Source organism: Rhineura floridana, chromosome 2, assembly GCF_030035675.1.
Source record: "Rhineura floridana isolate rRhiFlo1 chromosome 2, rRhiFlo1.hap2, whole genome shotgun sequence".
Lineage (NCBI taxonomy): Eukaryota > Metazoa > Chordata > Lepidosauria > Squamata > Rhineuridae > Rhineura > Rhineura floridana.
Genome location: NC_084481.1, coordinates 108191992 through 108218912, shown reverse-complemented (window position 1 = coordinate 108218912; position 26921 = coordinate 108191992). Strand labels below are relative to the sequence as shown.

The 26921-nt window shown below is 40.1% G+C and overlaps 2 protein-coding genes across 14 annotated transcripts in view; one reads left to right on the top strand and one right to left on the bottom strand.

Moving 5' to 3' along the window:
* The window catches only part of TSPAN4 (tetraspanin 4), a 937220-nt gene that overhangs the window by 50203 nt on the left and 860096 nt on the right, over positions 1 to 26921 (bottom strand). The window lies entirely within an intron of this gene.
* LOC133378272 (insulin-like) lies at positions 12722 to 14221 on the top strand. Its single transcript, XM_061613085.1, has 2 exons — positions 12722 to 12908; positions 14081 to 14221. Exons 1-2 carry the CDS (start codon positions 12722 to 12724, stop codon positions 14215 to 14217), a joined length of 324 nt encoding a protein of 107 aa, XP_061469069.1. The 3' UTR covers positions 14218 to 14221.

Sequence of the window (26921 nt, the reverse complement as noted above, 5' to 3'; positions counted from 1 at the left end):
GATGACATGGACTCTAGGATTCCAGGCAATAGTCTTCTCCAGAGATTGGACTTTGGATCTTTGCATGCAAAGCATGTGCCCTATAACTGTGCTACCGCCCTTCCCCTGTTTAAAAAAGTATCTTTTAAAATGTTTCTTCTCAATTCACTAATGAATGCACAGCATACCTAAAGCAGATCCACACCATTCATTTAAAGCATATTTCAACCCACATTTGAAGCACATGAATTCCAACAAATTCCTTATCAATCACAACCCTGACTTCACTTATTGGCTACAGATCTGAAAGGGTGTGGTTAGAGCAGCCGGCCAGGAGCTCATTTAACAGAAGTTGTGTGTGTGTGTGGGGGGGGATGTTTTGGTGTATATTTCATGAACCACACCACCTAGAAATTTACTTAAAAAAAAATGAAACCTGAGAGTTCAGAGATTGGGGTGACTCACCCGGAGTACGGAGGTGACCGCATGAACCTGAAGTATCCAGGCAAAAACTGGGGACCTGGGAAGTTTATACATAAGAGGGAGTCAATGCATTTTTTCTTACATAAGAACATGAGATTAGTCTTGCTGGATCAGACCAAAGGCCTATCTAATCCAACATTCTTTTCCCACAATGGTTTCCCAGATGCTTATGGGAAGCCCACAAGCAGGACATGAGTGCAATAGGACTCTCCCCATTTGTATTCTGCCCAGGGGTGTAGTCATCTAGCATCTTAGGGAGTCTCAGACCCCTTACTTTTTTGGGAGCCAGGTCTCAACAGGGTCCATGAGTCAATAGGCATGAAAGGGCAGTGTGTTAGAGAAGAGTCTTCTAACATGCTTCCTCATCCTTTTCTGCTGATTGGAGCCAATCAGAGTGAAAGGAGGTGAGTCAGCCACTGAGATGACTCTTTTCAGTAGCTAACACACTCCCTTTTCATGCTGGTTGGTTCCTAGGGACACCTGTTGTTGAGGAAGAAGCAGAGCTTGGAAAAGTTACTTTTTTGAACTACAACTCCCATCAGCCCAATCCAGTGGCCATGCTGGCTGGGGCTGATGGGAGCTGTAGTTCAAAAAAGTAACTTTTCCAAGCTCTGGGAAGAAGGCATTAAGAAGGATCTCATTTTCAACCTAACAGAAAAAAAAGTGTGGTTTTATACCAGCCCAAAGCCAGGAATAGGGGAGGAGGAGGAAGAAAATAGAAATATATATATATATATATATATATATTGTGCATGGTAAGGTGAAATGCAAATGAATATCCCTGAGAAAGTGTGTGCGGTGCAGCCAACACCAGAGGTTAGGATCAGGCATTTCCAAGCTTATCTTTCCTGCTAAACTCATAAGCTCTGCCCAGATGTAGTTACTCTGAGTCTTAGGCTGCAATCCAATACATGTCTACTCAGAGTAAGTTCCATTGAGTTCAATCGGACTTACTCCAAGGTACGTGTGAATAGGATTGCAGCATTAGTATGGCAGCCAAGAAGGGAAACTCAGCAAAGGAAGTTCCTTACATTACAGCATAATGATGGTGATGATGATGATGAACAACTGCCTGAATGAACTAAAACCTCTCTTTTCCCCTAACATCCTACCTATGTGTGGTAGGAGAAGGGGGTGACCCAGGGAGATAGGAGAAGGGGTTGTAAAAAATCCTGGAAGGTGGCAAAGTTCAAAGGGTTGCAAATTCCCATGCAAAATGAATGCCTGGCCAGTTTACAAAGTGTGAATTCCTTCATTTAGGAAAAACAGGCTTTGCCTTAATCCAGCAGCAATGAAACCATGCCCCACGTCAGGAAGAAGAGAAGAGTATTAGTAGTGGGAGACTCCCTCGATTGAAATCCACTTTTGCCTAGAAAATCCATGGACTCGCCAGGTATGCTGTCTCCCTGGAGGACAGATTAGAGATGTGACAGCAGGGTTGACATCACTCATAAAGCCCACGGACAGATATCCCTTTCTTCCATGTGGAGACAAATGATACTGTCAAGCAGAGCTATGAAGAATTCATGTGAGACTTTGAAGCTCTGGGAAGGAAACTCAAGGACTTTGGGTCCCAGATAGTTTTTTCATCCATCCTTCCAGTACTTAGAAGAGGAGTAGAAAGGGAAAGAAAAATCCTCCAGGTGAATAACTGGCTACAAAGGTGGTGCCGAGAGATTTGGATTCTGGGACCAAGGGCTATGCTTCCTGGAAGATGGATTGCTGGCAAATGAGGGGTTGCACCTCTCAAGGACTGGGAAGAATGTGTTTGGCCACAGCACAGAGAACTTCATGAAGAGAGCTATAAACTGAATCCTAAGGGGGAGAGAGATGTAAACTTGGCAGTAATGACTAACAAAGGCTTATGCACATTAAGAGGAACTGAGGAAACCAATCTAATGGGGCTCAGTAATAGTCACAAAAATGTAAGAAGGAACCCAGGTTGTAAATCACATGGTCTTCGATGTCTGTATACATCGTTCCCAGAGTATGGAAAACAAACAGGATGAACTGGAGCTCTTAATACAGGCTTGTAAATACAACTTGATAGGTATAACTGAAACTTGGTGGGATGACTCCCATGACTGGAATACAGCGCTTGAAAGATATAATTTGTTCAAAAAGAAGAGAAGGAATAGAAAGGGAGGCAGAGTCATGCTATATGTTAAAAATAAACAGTATATCCTTGCACAGAAATACAGGAGGATGAGCTTGGTACCTCAACAGAGAGTATCTGGGTTAAATGGGGCAAGAAATAAAAGGAACAAAGTGGTTAGAGCAGCCTTTCCCAACCAGTGTGCCTCCAAATGTTGTTGGACTACAACTCCCATCTTCCTGACCATTGGCAATGCTAGCTGAGGCTGATGGGAGTTGTGGTCCAACAACATCTGGAGGCACACTGGTTGGGAAAGGCTGGGTTAGAGTCTACTACCGACCACCCAATCAAGGGAAGGATGAGAATGTAACTTTTGAAAAGCAAATTGCCAATGTTTCGAGGAGGCATGATGTAGTAGTAATGGGGGATTTCAATTATCCCGATATCTGTTGGGAGACAAATTCTGCCAAACACAGCCCCTCCAAGAAATTTCTGACTTGTGTTGGAGATAAACCTCTCTCTTACAGAAAGTGGAGGAAGCAACTAGAGGACTAGCTACCCTTGACTTGACTGACTTGAACCAACAGAGATGACTTGATGAATGAAGTGATAGTTACGGGAACTCTGGGAGAAAGTGACCACACTATACTAGGGTTCTTGATTTTAAAGGAAGCAAAAGCTGGGAGTAGCCATACCCATACCCTGGACTTCAGGAAAGCCAGTTTTAATAAACTCAGAACAATGGTAAGAAAGGTTCCATGGCAAGCGACCCTAATGAGAAAAGGAGTCCAAGATGGGTGGGAGTTTCTAAAAGAGAAAATTCTAAAGGCACAATGGCAAACAATTCCATCAAGGAAAAAAGGGGCAGAAAGAAAGAAGTGCAGGCCACAAAGCAAGAGTACAGACAGGTAGCACAGAATTGCAGGGATGGCACCAGGAAGGCTAAAGCTGAGGATGAGTGAGGTTAGTGAGAGATGCCAAAAGCAACAAAAAAGCTTTCTTCAGGTAAATCCACAGTAAAAGACAGACACAATAAATGGTGGTACAAGCTGCTCAATGAGGATGGCAAAATGATAACAGATGACAAAGAAAAGGCAGAAGTACTCAATTCCTACTTTGGCTCAGTCTTCTCCCAAAAGAGGGAAGTTGAAGGGGCAGGATTGCAACTTGAGATTGATATCCAAATGGTCAAGGAATACCTAATCACTCTGAACTTCAGATCTCCATGGCCCGATGAACTGCATCCTAGAGTATTGTAGGAACTGGCGGAAGAACTCTTGGAATGACTGTCTATTCTCTTTGTGAAATCGTAGAGGAAGGGTGAAGTGCCGGATGACTGGAAGAGGGCTAATGTTGTCCCTATCTTCAAAAAAGAACAAAGAGGAGGAACCTGGGAACTACAGACCAGTCAGCCTGACATCAATCCCTGGAAAAATTCTGGAGGAGATTATAAAGCGGCCAGTCTGCATGCACCTTGAAAACAATGCAGTGATTACCAGAAGCCAACATGAATTTATGAAGAACAAATTCTGCCAGACTAATCTCATTTTTTGATCAGGTAACCTTCCTGGTAGACTGTGGAAATCCTGTGGATATAATATATTCAACTTCAGCAAAGCTTTTGACAAAGTGCCCCATGATATTCTGATTAGCAAGCTAGCTAAATCTGGGCTGGATGGGACAACTATCAGGTGGATCCACAGTTGGCTCCAGAATCATACTCAAAGAGTGCTTATCAATGGTTCCTTCTCAAACTGGGCAGAAGTAACAAGTGGAGTACCACAGGGCTCGGTCCTGGGCCCAGTGCTCTTCAACATTTTTATTAATGACTTGGATGAGGAGGTACAGAGCATGCTTATCAAATCTGCAGATGATACAAAATTGGGGGGCACAACTAATACCGTGGAAGACAGAAACAAAATTCAAAAGGACCTTGATAGGCTGGAGCATTGGGCTGAAAACAACAGAATGAAATTCAACAGGGATAAATGCAAAGGTCTGCACCTAGGAAAAAGAAACCAAATGCACAGTTATAAGATGGGGGATACCTGGCTCAGCAATACGACATGTGAGAAGGATCTTGGAATTGTTGATCACAAACTGAATGTGATCCAACACTGCGATGTGGCTGCAAAAAAGGCAAATACTGTATTAGGCTGCATTAACAGAAGTATAGTTTCCAAATTGCATGAAGTATTAGTTCCCCTAATAGAGTGTACTATAAATGTTTGGAGGAAGAACTCTTGTTACATTTACAGTATACAATGAATTCTATTTTGCAAGAGGGGAAGATACCGGATAGTTGGAAAAATGCTAACATAACAATACCTAAAGAGGAGCAAGATTTAACTAAAACAAAAAATTATCAGCCGATATCTCTATTGAATAATGACTATAAAAATTTTGCAATGATTTTGGCAGAAAGAATGAAAATAATATTGCAACAATTTATCCAGGAAGATAAATCGGGGTTCTTACCTAAAAGACAATTACGTGACAACGTCAGGAATGTTTTGAATGTGTTGGAATATTTAGAACAACGAAATGATAAACAAGCAGCTTTGATTTTCTTAGATGCTGAGAAAGCATTTGATAATTTGAATTGGAAATTTATGTTTCAGGTTTTGGAGCAAATGGATTTTGGAGACAATTTTATAAAATGGATTAGATCGATTTATACATCTCAGAAGGCTCAGATAATTGTTAATGGAGATTTAATGGATTCATGTGAAATACAAAAGGGTACAAGACAGGGATGTCCATTATCTCCCCTTCTATTTATTCTGGTCTTAGAAGTGCTGCTTAGAGATATAAGGCAAGATAAAAGGATTTCGGGACTAAAGATAAAAAAAGAAGAATATAAACTGAGAGCATTTGCTGATGATTTGATAATTGTATTAGAAAACCCTTTGGAAGGAATTAATGCATTGATGGACAAATTAAAAGAATTTGGATTCAAGATCAACAATCAAAAAACAAAGATGTTGGTGAAAAATTTATCTTTAAGGGAACAGAAAGAGTTAATGGACAAGACAGATTTTACAATAGAGAAAAAGTTGAAATATTTAGGTATTATTATGACAAATAAAAATTCAAAGTTGTTTCATAATAATTATGAAAAACTATGGACAGAGATTAAGAAAGATCTGCTAAAATGGGATAAACTACAATTGTCATTAACGGGTAGAATATCTGTGATAAAAATGAATGTATTACCGAGAATGATGTTTTTGTTTCAAACAATACCTGTAATATCCTCTGACTTACCTTTTAAACAATGGCAAAAAGATATCTCTAAATTTGTATGGCAAGGAAAAAAACCAAGAGTTAAATTTAAATTACTACAAGACGCCAAAGAAAGAGGAGGTCTGGGATTACCAAATCTGAGACTTTATTTTGCTGCCTGTTGTTTAGTCTGGATAAAGGAATGGATTTTATTGAGGAATAAAAGACTATTGGATTTGGAGGGCCATAACCTAAAGTGGGGATGGCATGGATATCTATGGTATGACAAAGTAAAAGTAAATGTAGACTTTAATAATCACTTTATAAGATGTCCTCTGCTGAAAATATGGAATAGATATAAACCAAGGTTCTATTCGAAAATACCATTATGTGTCTCAAGTCAAGAAGCTTTTTACAGAAGAAAAATGGCTGGAAAAGAGAAATGGTTAACTTATCAAGAACTGTTAGAAAATGTACATGGAGAATATATAATGAAAGAGAGAGAACAACTGATAAAGGAAGGATATAGTTCTCAATGGTTTGCCTATTTACAATTGTTAGAAAGATATAAAATGGATAAGAAAATGTATGGGTTTGAAATAAGTAAATCTGATTTTGAAATAGGTTTGTGTACAAATGATGAAAATATAATTGCAAAAATGTATAAACTCTTGCTGAAAATGGATATGGAAGAACAAGTAAAAGAGTGTATGGTAAAGTGGGCAAAATTTTTTGGTTATAACATACAAATGGATCAATGGGAAAGTATGTGGAAAAAAGGCTTGAGATTTACATTATGCTATAATCTTAAAGAAAATTTCTATAAAATGATGTATCGTTGGTACATGACTCCAGAAAAGTTGTCAAAAATGTATAGTAATGTTTCTAATGTTTGTTGGAAATGTAAATAACAAGAAGGATCATTTTATCATATGTGGTGGTTGTGTAAAAAGGCAAAATCATTTTGGGCACAGATAGGTAGGATGATGCAAAAAATTCTAAAGATAAATATTCAGTCAAAACCAGAATTTTTTTTATTGGGTTTTATGGATAAACAAATAGAAAAGAAATATGGAAGAATAATATTATATATGATTACGGCAGCAAGATTATTATATGCACAAAAGTGGAAAATGGAATCAACACCAACAACGGAAGAATGGCTATTGAAATTAATGGACTTAGTAAAGATGGATAAATTGACATGCTTACTTAGAGAAAAATCGACAGACACATTTCTTAAGGAATGGAAGCCTCTCTTAGACTTTTTGTTGAAAGATCAAAATAAAATGATGATATTGGGATTTGACGATTAACTAAGATAACCTATGGAGAAAAGTGATCCTGTATGTATATATTAAGGGACAGGTTCGATATATATTATATACTTATAGCTGATCTGCAACAAATCGGAAGTCAACTATTTTTTTCTTTTGTTGTATTGTTATGTTTTTGTTGTTTGACTTTGTTTTGTTTGTCTTTTGAAAAATTTGAATAAAAAAAATTATATAAAAAAAGTATTAGTTCCCCTCTATTCAGCACTAGTTAGGCCTCATCTTGAGTACTGCGTCCAGTTCCGGTCTCTGCACTTCAAGAAGGATGCAGACAAACTGGAACAGATTCAGAGCAGGGCAACAAGGATGATCAGGGGAATGGAAACAAAGCCTTATGAGGAGAGATTGAAAGAACTGGGCATGTTTAGCCTGGAGAAGAGAAGACTGAGGGGAGATATGATAGCACTCTTCTAGTACATGAAAGTTTGTCACACAGAGGAGGGCCAGGATCTCTTCTGAAACGTCCCAGCGTGCAGGACATGGAATAATGGGCTCAAGTTGCAGGAAGCCAGATTTCGACTGAACATCAGGAAAAACTTCCTAACTGTTAGAGCCATACGACAATAGAACCAATTACATAGAAAGGTAGTGGGCTCTCCGACACTGGAGGCATTCAAGAGGCAGCTGGACAGCCATCTGTTGGGAATGCTTTGATTTGGATTCCTGCATTAAGCGGGGGTTGGACTTGATGGCCTTATAGGCCCTTTCCAACTCTACTATTCTATGATTCTATGATTTAAATCAAAGGGACTTAAGTCATTACTAACATGTCCTGTTGATTTCAAGATGACCTAAGTTCAACTAACATTAGCCTGGATTGAACCAAATGGATTTCACCAAGATCCAAAGGGCTATGTGCATGGGGGGGGTTATGTTCCTTATTTCAATTAAAGCTGCTCATAGAGAGGCCGGAGACCCTCCAAAGCACCTTTCAACATTGCACAAGGAGATACAGCAAGAAGAGAAAATAAGCAATCCTACTCCCCTGTACATATGTTTTTGACTAACGTACAGGAATATTTGGAACCTGGCCTTAGTCTCTAACATGCCATAGATGACTTTCCTGTTTTTCCTGCAAAATAAGTTAATATTCACTAATAGGCAAAAAACCTTGAGGTTTAAGAATGTACCTATAGCCAACAGATATTTCTACCAAACTTTAAAAAACAGGGAAATTGGGCAGCTATAGTGAATGCACCAGGGGAGCAGGAGACCTGAACTCCTCTCTGAGATATTGGACTGCCCTACAAATTGGTCAAAATGCAAACACAATTTGGGTTGCTCTTTCCCAGTCCAATCCACATCCTCTGTAGCTTGGAAGAATTGGGTAACATGTGCCTCTGAGCATATGGTGAATAATGGCAACACCTGCCATCTCCAAAGTGGAGAATTACATTTTTGTATGTTTGTTGGTGTTCTTCTTACTTGGCTTCTTTTCTGTGTTACTACTGTTTCTACAGAGAATCTAACCTAGAAAATTATATTTCTCACATTATTCATCCTACAAATCTGCGTCAAATTTATTTTTATTAATTTCAAAGCCTTTTTATTGATCAGTGTCATATGATGGTGAAGACAGCCTTTTGTGTTTCAAACTGGAGGTTATGTTCTATTTCTATTTTGGGCGCATTAACAGTTGAACCTGAAACTGCAGTTTGATGTAAAATGTACAATATGTTGCTACATAAGCAATGACTCTAGCTGTTGGAAAAAACAAACTTGGCCTGCCCAAGATACGTGTTTTCAGCTTGCTATGGTTAAACTACTCCACTTAAGGAAAGGTGGGCATGATCAAATAAAAACATAGAGCACACCTAGAATTTTGCTAGAATATATTTCACCTCCTACTGTTCTATCTTGTGCAAACTGAGACACTCCTCATGTCCATTGGAAACTATTCTGCAGAACAGTCAGTGCCATTATTCCATAATTGTTTTTGGAGCTTTTTTTTAGTGTTGCAAAGTGTTGCTGTACTTCACATATTCACAGAAACAGAAGCAAAATAAGATGATTTACTATAGGAAACGTCAGTAAAGTTGCAAAGTAAATCAAACATATTTAAACTGACTATCTGAACTATATCAACTGTTTTAATATTGTTGCTTCCCCCATGCTAAAACAAGATCAGCACAGCGCATGTCTTGTTTCTGTTATTTGGGCTGATGGCAGGTGTTGCCACCACTCACCGTATGCTCAGAGGCACATGGCACATGTTACCAAATTCTTCCAAGCTACACAGCAAGTGGCTTGGACTGTGAAAGACCGACCCAAATTGTGTTTGCATTCAATGCTAAATTTCTTAAATTAATTAAAAATCAGACAGGCATTTTTTAAACTTTTAAACTGCAGATGATGAAGGTCAGAGTATGGGGCCAGGTCAGTAATAGGATTACAGGTACTCTGTGAACATGGCTGATTTTTAATGAATTTCAACAGATTATGAGAACTCTGACAGAAAAAAGTCCAAAAGGGGGCTGTTTTTTTCTCTCTCTCTTTTTACTCTTTGAACTCTCAATTCTCTCTTACTGTTTTGTGTATCACCATGAACATTTAGAGGGTTGTTAAGCAAGCCTTTCTGAGTTCAGGACTATACATTTTGTGAGGTTGTGTTCTGAAATGAGCTTATGGGAAGCATCAGAATGGCATGGGGGTATTTTCAATTTAACACTGAGGAATGTGGAAAATCCATGCTGACCGTAGTGGCTGTATAATTATTATCCCTTTGTACCAAGCAGATGACTTACTTGCAAAACATAAAAAGGAGAAGATTATACCCATCTCTCATTTTTCATTCATGCACTTGTTTTGGGTTTGGAGAATTGGCATCCTTGCATGGCTTTTAAATACATAAATCTGGCATCTCTGAAACTTTTAGTTGTAAATGGGTGTCCACAGTCCCCGGGGGAAAAAGCACAAGAGTTCTTCTATTTGCGCCACATGAAATGAAACGTATAACGATATTGTTACAAATTTGGAACTTGGTAGTTCAGAGGTAGCATTGCACCATGCTCCCCATATAAAATTTCCGTATCTCTGTTTCTGTACATATTCTTCAAACAAGCAGAGAATGTGATCTCAGCTACCCTTTGCTATAATGAAGTATTTTCTTTCCTCTTTAACAGCTGGCTATAGCAGTGTCTCCTCAACAGCTTTGTCTCATCATTAGTTCCCCAGCAGGGGTGAAATTAGCCTAACATGTTAACATGTTTATTTTTCCTTAATTCTGCACTTCAGAAACAGCTGACATCTTAGTGGCCAGCCCGATCCCAGCACTGCCTATTGCTCAGCATTAGTGCAGTTGTAGAGCTTTAATAGCCCCATTATCTTTTTTTTATTAACCTTTTATTGTTATACAAAAATTTAACAAAAATATTATAACAAGATAAATGTAAAATAAATGTAACCCCAATTCCCTCCCCCCTCCCCAGAGCCAATATTTACGATTATGATATAGCAAATATACAGAAGTGTGAGAGTACATAGGTGAGTGTAAATATACAAGTGAGTATCTTGTAATTTGAATGATTAACATAATATAATGATGCTTCAGAGATATAAAACCTATATGGGTCAGGTAAGTTAATTATGATAACCAGGTAGCTTTTGCTGATGAAATAGCCCCATTATCTTGACTACTAAAAGGGTCCCAGTAAGTCAAGACAGGGACTCTGTGAAATACAGGCTGCTGAGGTAATGAGATGGAAAGTACAAACTGTTAAGACTTGTTGATTATATGTGCACTTGGCTTAATGTGCTCAGCCAAAAATATGGGTGACAATGTTAAGAAGGTGGAGCTTTGACCAAATCTTATGCCATTGGAACAAGCCAAAGGGTTATAAATATTGAAAGGAGATGAGGCGGAAGTCACTTATTTCCTTTAGCCTCTGAGCAACCTTCAAATCTTCCACTAGTCTCATCTTGGTTAGGTAAGTCTGTGGTCTCTACCATTTCTTACTTGCTGTGGTGCAGCACATAGAGTGTTAGGTTTAAACTTGGGTGTTCAAAGCTCTGCCGGGTGTTGTACTCAAGGGGTGATCATAGGCATGTCTTGAAAGTTGACTTCAGAAATTCCAATGAAGCACCACCAGACAATGCATAGTCACACTTCTTTTGTAGCTTCTGAAACTATTGTTGGCATATCCTGCTGCGGGATAAATGAAAGAGATGTCAAAGCATTTTAACCCTTAAAAAGCGGCTGTATCAATTATAAGTAGCATTTGGAGACACACACACCATAACTGCTATCGGCTGACAACCATCATAGATTTGCTGGTGCACATGTACAGGAGAGCTTTCCTGCCACTAGTTGTGGGGAAGGGAAAGAGAACTCTGCTGACTCAGTTGAAACATTTCCTCCCTTGACTACAAATAGGAGCTCTTACAACTGCAGAGCTCTGCTTAGGATTGCAACCTTACAAGCTAGACGTGCATCTGAAGGAAGTGCTATCCATAATTACTAGAGGGGGTCCCATTCTATCAGCAAAGGGGATTGAGGTCAATGCTCACTAATTACTAATAGAATGGGACTTCCACTCTCATCCTTATCTATAGATGACCTGTGCTATGCATGCCTAACTCTTTAGGCTTCAACCCTAAACACTTTACTTGGGATTGGAGTAAGACCCATTAAACACTTCAAGCAAACATGCACAGTTAGGTTGATATTGTATTGCAATAATAAATAAGAACTGTTTTCACATGTTGTGTGACAGCAAACCTGTGCTTACTATTGTGTGCACATGTATTATTTCTTACATTTATATTCCACCTTTCTCTCATCAAGGAACCCAAGGCAGTATACATGTGGTTTCCAAGTGGTCTCCCATCCACACACTGACCAGACCTAGACCTGCTTAGCAGCAGCAAGGTGAAGGCCTCATGTGCTTTCAGACCATAGCCTTGCCAATGCCAGTCTCAGCTCCCTACCATGCATACAGTCTGTTTGTCAAGCATCCCTGTTAAATGTTTAGACATACATGTAAAATGTATGTAAGTGTACAAAAAATGACATGTGAAATAGCCTTAAAGTGTTATTGCCATAGGATTTTTGTAATCGAAAGGAAAATAGAGAAGATCAACTTTAAAGAATTTTTAAGATTCAGAGTAATTTTTATTTTTATTTATTCAGCAAAGCTTATGCTACTTAATAAAAAAGTGGTTTACATAAAATGGTATAAAACAGGAGGAAAACCTTAGATTTAAAACAGTAGACATAATGAAATTATAAAAATATAGATAAAATCAACAGTTTTAAAAACCAAATGTACATATTAAAATCACATGTCTGGGTAGGCTGGCCTAAACAAAGTTTTTAGCAGGCATCAAAAATTGTGCAAAGAAGGTACCTGCCTAATATTAATAGGCAGGGAGCTCCAGAGAATATCAGCTGCTACACTAAAAGAACAATTTCTTGCAAGAGTAGAACCAACATTATATGGCACTTGTAAAAGTGCCAGTTCTGCAGATCAAAGCAGTCAAGTGGGCACATATGGGGTAATGATTTTCAGCTTCAGAATGACGGCAATCTACTGGCAACTTCCTTTCTCTCCTCTCTAACCCCATTTTCCACTCCACCCTCTCTTTTCAAGGTCTTGCTTATTTCACCATGACTCTTTGGATCACATCTCTGCCTCTCCTAGTGCTGCTTGCCATTTCGGCTCCTCCTGCTAGTTATGCCGATCCCAATCAGCATCTATGTGGCTCCCATCTAGTGGAAGCACTCAGGCTCGTATGTGGAGAGCGGGGCTTCTACTATTCTCTTACAACACGGCGCAACATTGAACAGCCCCCAGGTAATTTTTCCAACTTCCTCAAGAGTGCCTGTCATGAAGAGTTTGATCCTGTGACTTCTTCACTAAGTCATAACTTCAGATGTAGAGGAACCTTGTGTTAAGGGGGGGGGGGAGGGAAATCCAGTATTTATGTCAAGGATGCCATTCCTGGGCATTCAACTTAAGAAATAATTTGAAGGGAACAAGGGTTTAAAAGATATACTTATCAACCTAGTCACACACTAAACACAGGGGTTGCCAATGTGGTGCTCTTGGGTGCAGTTGTACCCTTCAAGTCTCCCCTTGGTGACCACAAAGCCTCTGAGTCCCCCTCTCACTCACTACCCTCTTGGGCTGGAGTGGTGAGGGTGGTTACCTTTTTCTTCCAACACAGAGCTGAAAGTGGAAGAGTTGACACTATTTCCCACTTCCTCTTTCAGCTTGATGTGATTTTCAAAGCTCAGCCCATGGACTGCTGGGCTATGGTTCCCATAATTCCTGACTATTGGCCTTGCTGGCTGGGGCTGATGGGACTTGTAGTCCAGCAACATCTGGGAATCCAATGGTTGGGAAAGGCTGCTATGGCACAAGGAGAAGGAGCACATTCAGAAGAAAGTGATGCACAGAGGGAATATTGGGTATTGCTATTTGGGAATTTATTGGTGGTTCATCTTGTTCCAAAGGCTCACAAAGTGGGTAATAACATATACCGTTTAATTTCAGTTAACTGGCTCAATGAAAGGGCAGAGACTAGGGCCACAGTTCAGGGCAGCCATAAAAGAGATGGGCTAGAAGTGAACATGAAGCCAGAAGTGTTCTGAAAATATATACTGCAGCAGATTACATGGCAGAATGGGCATCCCCCCCTTCTCCATCTGAAACTGACTTGCCTTTTCCCCGGAGAGACTGGTTAAAAAAACCCTGTCAAAACACTTCTGGGTACATATGTTCTCCATGCTTCACACAAATGCTGTCTGAAATTGTGCCAACCCTTAGCTCCCTCCTGATTTAAACTTACCACCGCTACCGTGACCTCAAAGCTAATTCAAAGGTGGGGGTGGGGGTCCTATAATATTCTCTGAAAAACGATTGAAGCAAGATAGGAAATCCAAACTTTCTGGCTGACATATAAACACACTATATAGAGTACATTTCAAAGCAGCATTAAATTGGGCATTCTCTTTATCTGACAGCAAATGGGCCTTTACAGAATGAAGTGGAAGCACTGCCATTCCAACCACAGGACTTTCAGAGGGCAAAGAGAGGAATCGTGGAGCAATGTTGTGAAAACACCTGCTCCCTCAATGAGCTAGAGAACTACTGCAACTAGAAGAGGAAGACCTTCTCAGGCCTGGGGCAAGAGAAAAGCACTTTGCTATGTAGCGCACTGCGTGTGTAGGTGAGACGTGGTATGAGTCCAAGAGCCGTTTAGAACAGGAATAATACAGGCCAGGCAAGTTTCATGTAAGAGTCTTTACTAGGCAAAGACATTAGAGACATCTTCCTCCATTGACAATTCTTCCCCCACACCCGAGATCCTGCCAGTTCCCAGCTTATCACACACTCAGCTAGCCACACTGACCTTGATTGTCTGGAACTCTGTTCTCACAGTTTAACCCTTCTGCTTCAGGTTTCTCTCTCTCTGCTAAAAACCTTGTCTGTGAGTCTCACAACCTGCGTCACTGACCAACATGCTATTGCACCTTTAAAGTAACTGAATAAAAAACCTGTGATTCTACTTAAGCAGCTTCTGTAGTGATTATATATAACAACAATGGGGAGCCTTTTTTCAGCTCAAGGGCCACATTCATCCTTAGGCAACTTTCCAAGGGCCACGTGCCAGTGGTGAAGCCAGAGGCAACAGTGGGTGGGTCAATGGATGTAACTCTTTTTGTACAGTATCCATGCAGCATTCCATCCAGGCAAAAGTAAGGGGTTTCTACACCCCTTTCCCAAACACATACTGCTCCATTCAGACAGGCAACAGACATGATCACAGTTCAATAGGGTTGCCAGGTCAGAAGCATCCCAAACCATGAGATTTTAGGGGCGGGCCTGAGTGACATCATGGGTCAAAGTGATGTCACAGGGTGGGTCCAAGTGATGTCATTAAGCATGATACATTAAGCATCAACCACAGTTGCTTGGCACATACAATTCATACAAAATCATTTATCTGATTGGAAATAAAGACAGAAATCTTAGCTAAAAGATGGAGCCTGGGTAGGGAACATTTAATCTAGCCAATTCACTTCTGGCAAAAAGGGTTCAAGTGCCCTCAGGCCAGGCCACGCCAGTCACCAGAAGGCCATTGTAGGAAGAAAGGAGCCTAGTGTTGTGGAGATGTTAGATGGGAGCACTCAGGAGTAAAGATGGATGCCCAAAGAGCTGCAATTCTAAGCCCCATAGAACTCAGTAGGACTTACTTTTCAGTAGATATGGTTTGGATTGTGTTGTTGATAAAGCAAAGATATCCATATCCAAGTAGGGTTGGCAACCCCCGGCCTGTAATGCTCTGCCCCTACCTTTTAACATCCAAATGTCTTTACAGATTTGACCCTTCACTTCAGAAAGAGGTCTAATGAGTAAGAAGATTCTCTCCCCTTTTCTGTCTCGCCTGTGGGCTGCTATAAACTCACTTTATCAACCAACCCAATTCCAGTGAATATAATTGACAAAGAGAAAGCACACATGGTTTGGTCTACCTTCATAGGCAGCAGTTTGGGAACAACAACAATTGCAGCCACACTTCCAAATATGTGAATTCTCTTTTACCACTATTGGGCAAGAAACGAACAACAAGATGCATCATCAGTGGGTTTAAGAAGGTTGAGCGGAGCGCATGGAACCACTGTTGTTGCTTCTATGGATAAAAAGGAGTGAGGATAAAGGTAAATGAAATGCAAATAGACAAAGAAGAACAAAAGACAGTGATTTCTTAAATGCAATACCATACCAACCACAACAAGAGTAAGGCAGAAAACTCAGCATCTCACAACCAGTCAGGATTCCTAACCAAAAACTGAAAATATGAAAAATGAAGAAATATTTATATAAGCATGACTGTCAAAGACGTTTATTATTTACACAACCTGTAAATATATTTATAGTACAATCCTATGTTTATTTATTCAGAAGCAAGTCCCAATGTATTCAGCAGGGCTTACTCAAACAGGGACAGAACTGCAACCTCAAATGATAAGCAACTTCATTCACGCAACCCAAAATAGAGAATCATGCCACTTTAAGCTGTTTTGCAACTGTTTATACTTGTTTATATGGTTGTTGGATTTTAAAGGGATTTATTTCTTATTGTGAGCTGCCTTGGTTTCCAGACTGCAACCCTACCTCACAGGGTTGTTGGAAAAATTCCCATATACACACACACACTGGAGATATAAAAATACATACACCCCATATAATAGTCAAAACCAGTTGTTCATTGCAGAACATAAAAAAAATCAGTATTAGTTTCCTACATAATAAAAACGGTGATACCTAAGCCCTGCCTAATTGCTTTAAAAATAGGATTGGAGGAAGAGAGAAAGATATACAACACAAGCACAATTCTTTCCTATGTCCTCAAAAGTCCCATCAATTCACAGCACATCCTAACTATGTCTACTCAAAAGGAAATCCTACTGAATTCAATGGGGTTTACTCTGGGTATGTATACTTTGGAAAAGCAAGCACTGGATTATTATTATTATTACTACTATTATTTATTGCATTTATATACCGCCCCACAGCTGAAGCTCTCAGGGCAGTTACAGCAATTAAAAACATTAAAAACAAGTATACAATTTTAAACCATTAAAACCCATAAAAACAGATAAGCAAGTTAAAAACACATGTTATTCAAATGCTGTTAAAATGCCTGAGAGAAGAGGAAAGAGGATTAAAGCTACAATTTGGGAAGTTTGCACAACACTGCCTTCTTCAAAATTTAAACCTGTCTGACTCCTACACACAAGAGAGAAAAAGACTGAAAGCTTACTTATTCAATCTGTGAGATGTTCAGACAGGCAGGAAAAAGCACATTTCTGAGCCTTGGGCCAGTCACTGCCTCTCAGCCTCAGAGGGAGACTATGGTAAACCCCCTCTGAATACAGTTTACCATGAAAATGCTGTTCATAGGGTCTCCATACATTAGAATTCACTTGAAGGCAGACAATTCAATTTGACTCTACATTTTGGCTCTGTAATTCCTTGTCAATCACAACCCTGACTTCTTATTGGCTAAAAACATGAAAGGGCAGGGATTAGAGCAGAACTTAGAGCATTAGTTGCATGGTGGCGGCTGACATTTTGGTGTATATCTCTGGAACCAGACCACCTAGAAACTTAATTTTTTTAAAAAATGAAAGCTGAAAGTCTGGAGATTAAGGTGACTCACCTGGAGACCCAGAGGGGACCCCCAAAATCTGGAGTCTCCTGCTGAAAAACAAAGATCTGAAAACCCTAGTATCCTTTAACTTTTAAGGGATAAGTAATTCCAAGACCAAGAATTTACAATATATATTTCTCAGGAGACAAGAGTCTTATCAGGAAACACATCTGGTAAAGCCAGAGCCCCTTTCAGGAATTCCAAATTTTTACATTGTTCTCACATGTCATGTTCATGTTCACCCTCCCAATATACATGCAACCCAATGGAGACCCAAACAATACTTAAACTTGGCAAATTTGAGAATTGGTAGCACCTCTCTCTTGTGGGTTCAGCTGCTACTTCCTCTACACATCGCACCCTAGGAACCAACATCGGGGCTGCACGGAACAACGAGAACTAAGGAAAGGTGAGATCTTTCAAGTCTAGTGAAGGCTACAGTAAGTCCAGAGCTTTGGCTCATGGCTAGACACGAAGGTTCCCTTCTGACCTTAGACCCTTGCTGCAATCTTCAGAAAAGGTATATTAACCCTAAACTCTCAAACTCCTTTCTTTTCTTTTTCTTTCTGTGTGATTTGACATAACTCTGAGTGTGCATAACGGTTAAGTTCTCTATCTTATTCTATCTGGAGTACTAGGGATGAGTGATTGGGTTGAAGCTAGAAAGCTGCCTGAAATTGTAAAATGCAATGTTTTTCCTGTTTCTTCTTCTAATAAACCAATCTTTATTTTACTTTCTGTGTGGTTCATTGAGGTGAAGGGTTTAATTCCAGCAAAAGATTTAGCAACATTCACAAAGTCGTGTTTGAGTTTCTAATGAGTAAATACGCATGTGGACTTTCAAACGTACACATGTAACATACTACAATAGTAAACAAAGCTTAGTCAAGAGGAACACAGGTTTATCTCAGCTTCTGCTACATCCTGAATGTGCCCCTCTCTTCTTCTTGCCAAAATATATGGAGGAACAAAAAGAATAAGCAGCAATCTGTACAGATCTCATGAACAGATTGCTAATTTAATGCCTTTCAAGAGATCTGGGCTCTTTTATTTCTCCCACAGACTCATTTGTTTACTCCTTCATAAGACAGTTTTAACTGGACAGTTCTAGTGTTCTCCAATACACCCGAAAGTCTGTGGTATATTACATGTAAAACTTATCCATGCTTAAGCAGAGCACAAGGAACACACAGATTCTGATGTTAGGCACCACTCCAAAAGATGGGTCTTCTTGTGGTTCTTTGTCCTAGCAATTGTTAATTAACTGAAATAGTTAAACCACACCTTTCTGCCTGTTAACAGGGCTCCAAGGTGACTGACAAGTGAAAATTGATACATAATAAATGTAAGTTTGTTTGTTAAGGCGGTGGTGAGTTATGAAGGCATTGGGGATGGGGTGGAGGAATAATGGTGGAAAATGTCTCTCCCAGCCTTAGTTGTTCTGTTGTAGTTTGAGTTAACTGCTGCTCTTTGCAGACTCGATGGTAATCATACAGGAATCTCACACATACACACACACACACTCACTCACTCAACCAGATGTTTTGATCCCTGGGCAATCTGTGACTCCAGCCTCTTCCTAGTGGCAAAGAAGGCCTGATGGAGCCTTGGGGAGTGGGGTGCAGTGGGGAACTGAAAATAGAACATGTCCACTCCATGGACCTTAGATGTTGCTGCTACTGAGGCATTGTCAACTCTCCTATGCTTGTAGAAAACACTTTACTAAAGAGGCATTGTTTTCAAATGGATTTAGTGTGATCCACATTAATGTGAATCCATGTGGAACTGCAGATACCAAAGTCTCCTCTGAGCCCCAAGGTAATATTAAATCACAGTTTTTAAAATGTAGGATTGTCACTTGACAACTTAATCAATTAATAATGGAATTGTCATGGTCCTGGACCAGGACTGCTAAGAGAGTCATATGGCAACTGGAGCTCAAAGAAGGAAATGGATCCACTCCCTGGTCCATTCCATGTGGATCTGCAGTCTCCGTTAAGTCCCAATGAGACACCTCTGCCACTAGATGCTGATGGAAGGTCCACAGACTCTTTGGGGGCTCAAGAGAGCCCTGAGGAGAGATCCCCAGCTGGAAACCCATTACCCTGAAGAGCCAACAGCTGCAGAAGAAAGAAGCACTAATGGGGTAGGGCCTCCAATTAATGACTACCTAGCCCTGGTATAAGGCTGCATAAACACCATACATTTAAAACACATTGTATTCCCCAAAAAATCATGAGAACTCACAGAGCTACAATTCTCATCACCTTAACAAACTACAGTTTCCAGAAATCTTTGCAGGAAGTCATATGCTTTAAATATATTTTAAATGCATGGTGCGTATGCAACCAACTCAGCGAGATAACTTGGATATTCAGCATCTGCTGCAGTGCAGAGCACTATCCATGATCCTGAAACTACATCCCTCCAAGGTATCTGCGCCTTTGGAACCAGGAACTTTCTCTTGCTTGGGCCACCACCCCTCCTTAGTTCACCCCTACCAGAATTCACTGTAGTCAAGTTATACCTGTACAAATAAGGTTGCAGTTGGGCCTCCAGCCTTAGTTGCTGGAAGGCACTCCATGCCAAGGCCACTTGTGCCTTAGGTGGTTGTAATGGATCTAGAAGAACCCCCAAACCACAAACCCACTCCTTCAGAGGGAGTGTGACCCCACCTAGAGCAGGCTGCATACTACTCAGCCTGACAGAGGAGCCACCCACTAGCAGCATCTCAGTCTTGCCTGGATTAAGCTTTTTAGAATTACTTGTGTAGTTATTTTAAAAATGGTGCCTGATTAAACAAGACACATTTTTGTCTGTCAGAATAGTCTAATTAATTAAAGTGATTCATCACTTAATCATTACAGCCTTATAAACCCAAAACCAATCATATATTTGTCATTGATTATTGACTATTTTTTAAAAAACAAATTAGGAACAATTATTGTAAAGATATACAACCACAAGGAATATACCTGGTATCTGGAATGACCACAGTATTAATAAGCACACCAAAACTACTATGGATCAAATGGATCCCCATATTAAAAACAAACCAGAGGCAGAGAAATTACATATAACAGTAATAACAATGCAACAAAAATATTTAAATGATGTGTACTACAGGTGTGGAGAACCTCTGGCCCTCCACATGTTGCTGAACTACAACTCCTATCAGCCCTGGTATGCATAGCCAATGGCCAGGGATGATGGGAACTGTAGTTCAGCAACATCTGGAGGGCCAAAGATTTTCCACACCCAATATGCTAGAATAGGATGAAGAGGAAGCAATAACTTAAATGTAAATTTTGCAAGTAAATCCTTTCGGATAAATTGTGTCATTTGCAATGTAATCCTATTTACAGAAGTAACCCCTATGGAGTTCAATGTGGCTTATTCCTGGTAAGTGAGTAAGGGATTGCAGCCTAAATTTCTTATTTTCATTACATTCTATACATACATTTCAATCCAGCTTTCTGACTACTTTTGGCACCAAAACTGATTTTTGCGAGTGTTTATTTTGTAACTGTTTTGAGAATTTAAAACATTGTTTTTACTGGCATAGTATACTTGTATTTCAACTATGGATACTGTCATAGAAAAGAAACTCATATCATTTTAATAATAAAAAATGTAAAGGCTTTTGATATGATTCTCCTGAACATTTTGCATTATTTTTAAACCTATCGTTAGTGGTGGTGTTTTTATGTACTGTTTTAAAAACTATTTCAGCTGTTTTTATGGGATGTTGATAAACTTACTTCAGAAACACAGGTAAAAGGCAAATTTGTTGCTGCTGTTGTTATTTCTAAGTAGGTCCACCGAGTACAATCCCTTAGTTATCCATTTTTAAACTAACATTCCTGTCTGGAGATGCAAACATGTAAAACAACAACTGAAAATTGCAGCTTAACATCAGCATAATGTGTTAAGTGTAATTTCACACCGTAACTATTTACGTTTATGTATGTGGTCACTTGAACTTTGTATCTTGGATGTGTAGGGTGGCCCTATTTATTTATTAGCAGATTTATATACCGTTCTTCACCAAAAATGATCACAGGGCGGTTTACAAAAAGAAAGCAATATAAAAACATAGAACATAACACACAATGCCCTTTTAATGGAACACAAAAAAAATAAGAATGTTGAAACGACACTGACTTCCTTACTATAGGAAAATACATATGGTGGGAGGTTGCACAGATTAGTGTCTCTTTAGGTTCAGTTAGGCCCCCAAATACTGTATGTAGGAAGGGTACTACAAGTAGTAAATGGTAATGAATAAATTATGAACAGGGGGGTGGTTTACAGCTGCACTTAAGCATAAATGCTACTTTCCATGCCATGAAGTAATAAAGGGGAACCATATGAAGAAGCTGGGAAGTCAGGTGACCATGGACATGACGTTTTTTAGCCTGTTTCCCCCCTCTGTATCCTTAACAAGGCAGAGGGCAACAAACTGCTTTCCCAACTAGAGTACTCACAAATAAGCAGAACAGGCTTTCGTGTGCCACACACAAGAGACAGCATATTTTGCATTAGGGCCATAGGCAGCAGCGGCTAAAATAACTTGTAGCATTTTCTATCAATCTGAATGGTGAAATAAGATTTCCCATACTAGAAGGAAATGAAAAATGCAGTGGAGGCTCCGATGTCAGTGGGGCAGTGAATCTGCTCCGGGTTTAAATCTGAAATTTCAAGGAGCTGCGGACTAAACCTGGGGCAGATTCACTGCCCCACTGACATTGGACCCACTAGCCACCACCGGAAAACGGGTCCTGTTTGACTTCAAAAACCTTATGTTCACCTTATGCCACATGTTTTGGCAGGAGTGTCTACTTGCTAGTCCAGCTCAGACACCACACCGGAGAAACTGCATTTAACAGATCTAAATGGCAATTCAGGTGAACTAAGCCACAGTCAGTTATGATTAGGGTTACCCAGAAGTGGCCTCTGTCACAAGTGTTGAATTATCTCACCATTCATCAAAATGAGCAGCGACTCCCACAAAAGGGAGGCATGAATGCTGAAGGAGTTTGGGGAAGCTCCATGGGCTGCGCTGGACAGGATAACTTCTGACTTGCCTTGCTTTCATTTGTTTTTGTTTGCTCTCTCTTCAAACGGACAATCCATTCTTCTTTAAAAGTAGCTTCATCAGGAGTGCGATTGACCAAAAAAAATTCCTTACCAATATAACGTGCCAGGAAAAAAAGGTCTTCTGACATAACAGAAATATCTAATGATCCACCCTTTCCCAGGGACTCAGGGCAGAGAAGAACAGAAATATAGAGAGACTCTCAACACTTCAGTGAATGACTCACTCATGAGGCTGTCCAAATTTGTAATATACTTCCACAACAGATAGAATATTGACATTGGCTACATGTTTTCCAAACACCTTGATAATTAGGAAGAATTTGAAATATGGTCAAAATTCAGAAGGTACACCTTGACAGTTGCGCCACAGAATGGAGGGAAATGAGAAGTTTGTTTTTTAAAAACAATTCTTGATTGAGGGAACAGGCTTTTTCCATTGGGAGCAAGGAAAATATCTGTGGCTGTGGAGGATGCAGCCTTCATTTATTAGCTGGTAAGCAGATCAAAAACATAAAAATATAAATACAGTATGTCCCATGCCAGTCCAGCTTAACTTAGTTCATTAAAATCCAGTGCTAATTTTTTTTTTGTCTTATATCGATAAATGTAGGTGAAAGTTTAACAAGTGGTAGGATGACATTTTCATTCAGATGCCACATGCAAACTTGATTTGCCCAGGATAAAGAGTTACCTGTTCCACCACACTGATAATAAATCCAGAATATAGGAGAGTTCCAGGCCTGTGGCAGGAAGCAGTTTTAAATTCCTTTGCAAAGGTTAAGAGCAATTTCTACACAGCCCCCTCTGTTTTGCCCAAGTCATAATGAACAGCAAAAGGAGAAATGATGAAGAAAGTGCCACCCTTGAAATTACTTTGGACTTGTAGTTTTTAACTGCCACAGGCAATTTCTTTGAAATATAATTCCTGATTTGCTGGCTTCATTAAGCTTTTGCAAGTAATTTTAAACTCAAACCACCATTGGCAAATCCATCATTTATTGATAGAAACATTAGGGCAGTAATGCAGTGTGACTCACGATGAGATAAGACAGAAATGTACGAGGGTGTACGTAAAAAGACTTCTTTCCTCGTTGAAGTTTCCCTGTGGAAGATCATGCACCATAGCCCCAGCCTTTAAGATCATTCTAAATCATTGCAAATAGGTATGACAAGTGTACATATATAAGCAAACACAAAGCTCCCAACCAATTTAAAATGTCCTCTTCTAGTGCCATATAAATAACTTCCAGAACAAACATATTCTTTATTTACTAAAAATAATCACTGACCCACTAATTTGAAACCATTCTGTCCCTCCCTTTGCATTAGGTGAGGTAGAGTGGCAGACTGTCTACTTAAAACATTTATATCTTACTTCTCCACAAGCTCAAAGCATATTTTTAAAAGTACTGGGCTGCCTTTGCAAAATGATCAGAAACAACTGCTTCAAAACGCAGCCGGTAAAGTTCTGTCTGGAGCTGGGTTATGGAAGTATGTGACTTTTCTTTTTTATCAGCTTTACTAACTACCAGTCTATTCCCAGGCTCAATTCAAAGAGCTGGTTATCCCTTTTAAAACTCTAAATGGTTCCAAGCCACTCAGTTGTCTACTCCGGTCAGCTGGAGAGTTCCTTTTTGACATCCTACCAACATCTGAGGCTGGATGGAGTGGGCACATGAAATACCTTTGTTGACCGGTAACTACCCTGACAGCAGTACAATGTAAGCTAAAAACAATGCTGAGCCAAATGTCCTTCCCATTTACAGTGGACCATTTGCTCCCCTTTAAAGGGGGAAAGGAAATTTTGCTCATTTCAGGGGAGTCAAGAAAATATCCCAAAATGTTTGGGGAAAGGAGCTTAGTTTACTTTACTTAAACAAAATGGCGATAGGTTCCCCCAACACCCACTTCAGGAAAAGCCTTGCATGGCTGCTTGTAGTGGGTATGATGCATTGTTTGTTTGTTTGTTTGTTAATGTTATCCTGCCTTTCCACTCAAAGGGAGCCCATGTCAGCACTTTCCAAACCTGTTGAGTTTACTGTTTGGGGGTGGGCAGAACACTGATGGGAATGTTCCAGTGGACATCCTGTTCACCTCCAGCAGAAACTGCGGCAGGATCCAGTGCACCTTGTGCTCGCTTGTAAAACATGACTCAAGTAGGGAGGGGCAAATCTGACAATTTTAGCTTCTCTCATTTTTTTCATTTTTTCTAGCTTAAGTTTGGTTCTCCACAGTTCCACATCAGTTTGCATTTAAAAAAAAGTCATCATGAAAATTCATTATTTATTATTTTTATTTATTTATTATTTATTTATTAAATTTATATACTGCCCGACTAGCATAGCTCTCTGGGCGGTGAACAACAGATTAATACAAAATACAATAAAATCCAATAAAACAAACCACAAAGTACAGAGAATGGGAGATCTAAAAACAATTACAATACAATCTAAAACAGAAGTAAGTTAGATTAAAAGCCCTGGAAAAGAGGAAGGTTTTAACCTGGCGCCGAAAAGACAGCAGCGTCGGCGCCAGGTGTACCTCATCGGGGAGACTGTTCCACAGTTCGGGGGCCACCACCGAAAAGGCCCTAGTTCTTGTAACCACCCTCCGAGCCTCCCTGTGGGACGGAGCTCGGAGGAGGGCCTTTGATGAAGAGCGCAGTGTACGGGCAGGTTCATATTGGCAGAGGCGTTCCAACAGGTATTGTGGTCCCGCGCCGTATAAGGCTTTATAGGTCAAAACCAGCACTTTGAATTTAGCCCGGAAGCAAATTGGAAGCCAGTGCAAGCGGGCCAGAACAGGTGTTATGTGTTCGGACTGCTTAGTTCTTGTTATCAGTCTGGCAGCTGCATTTTGCACTAGCTGAACCTTCCGAACTGTCTTCAAAGGCAGCCCTACGTAGAGCGCATTGCAGTAGTCCAGTCGCGAGGTTACCAGAGCATGTACCACTGATGTAAGGTCCTCTCTGCTCAGATAGGGACGTAGCTGGGCTACCAACCGAAGATGGTAGAACGCATTCCGTGCCACCGAGGCTACTTGATCCTCTAGTGACAAGGAAGGATCTAAAAGAACTCCCAAGCTACGAACCCGCTCCTTTAGGGGGAGTGTAACCCCATCCAGGACAGGGTATATATCCACCATCTGATCAGAGAAACCCCTCACCAACAGCATCTCAGTCTTGTCAGGATTGAATCTGAGTTTGTTAGCTCTCATCCAGTCCATTATCGAGGTCAGGCAACGGTTTATATAATCACATGTTTATAGTACAATAAATTTGCATTAAAATGCTGATGAATTTTCATGATGCCTTTTTTTTTACACATGTTCAACGGCAAACGCAGAAGAAGAGGAATTGGAGATATTTTATACAGAAGTACAGGAAGAAATTGATCACACACCAAAACAAGATGTGCTGATAATCATGGGGGACTGGAATGCAAAAGTAGGGAACAGAGAAGAACTAGGAATTGTGAGGAAATGGGGCTTAGAAGATAGAAATGAAGCAGGAGAAAGACTTACTGAATTCTGTGAAGCCAATAATTTGTATAAATATAAATTGAACTGAACTTCTCCCCCATAGCCTCCTATAGCTACCCACAGCGAGTGTGAAGCACACCAGAAATTGATGGGGGGGGCAAACCTCACCAACATTTAAGTAAGGTAAGCCACCCTCACACCTCGCAACACACATACTAAAATGCATATGTTTCCAGGTTCCCCTACACTATCACAGGTGTTTTCCCCCCTCTCATCCTACAAACTGTTGAGAAAAGCTATGCTGAAAATATCAGCCCACTTCTGCATCAAAACAGGCTTTCAACCTGACAAGTACGTGAAGACTTTTATTTGCCTGGTTCCCTTGCTTGGGATTCTTTTCCATTGCTCTTGCTTGGACTTCATTATTTGAAGGTTGAGATGTTTTAAAACCCTTCTTGATAGCCATTTGGGGCATATCTAGTGATGTGGAACGGTGGGATATAAATATTTAAATACATAAGTAAACACAACACACATGCACATATTATAAAAACCAAAACAGCAAACACCAACAAAACAGCAGCAAAAGTTTAATTAATGGAGAAACTTTCCCCCCAGCAAAGAGTTTTGTTTACATGTGCTGATAAAAGCACGAGGCAAATGATGGAAGCTTCACACACACACACACACACACACACACACACACACACACACACACACACGGGGGGAGAGAGAGCGAGAGAGCGAGAGCTATTGTGTTGTATGCTCTGTCTCCATAGGTGGAGGCAGTATGCTTCCAAATACCAGTTGCTGGAAACCGCAGGAAGGGAGAGTGCTCTTTGCACTCAGGACTTGCTTGTGGCTTTCCCATGGCTGGCCACTGTGAGAACAGGATGCTGGACGAGATGGGCCATTGGCCTGATCCAGCAGGCTCTTCTTACTTTCTTATGTGATAACTGTAATCCCCGTGGGCAAAACATGATTTATATGCATCCATATATACAACTAGCAGTACTTTACACGTTGTGGATTTCCTACACTGACATTCCATGAAACCTACATATGTT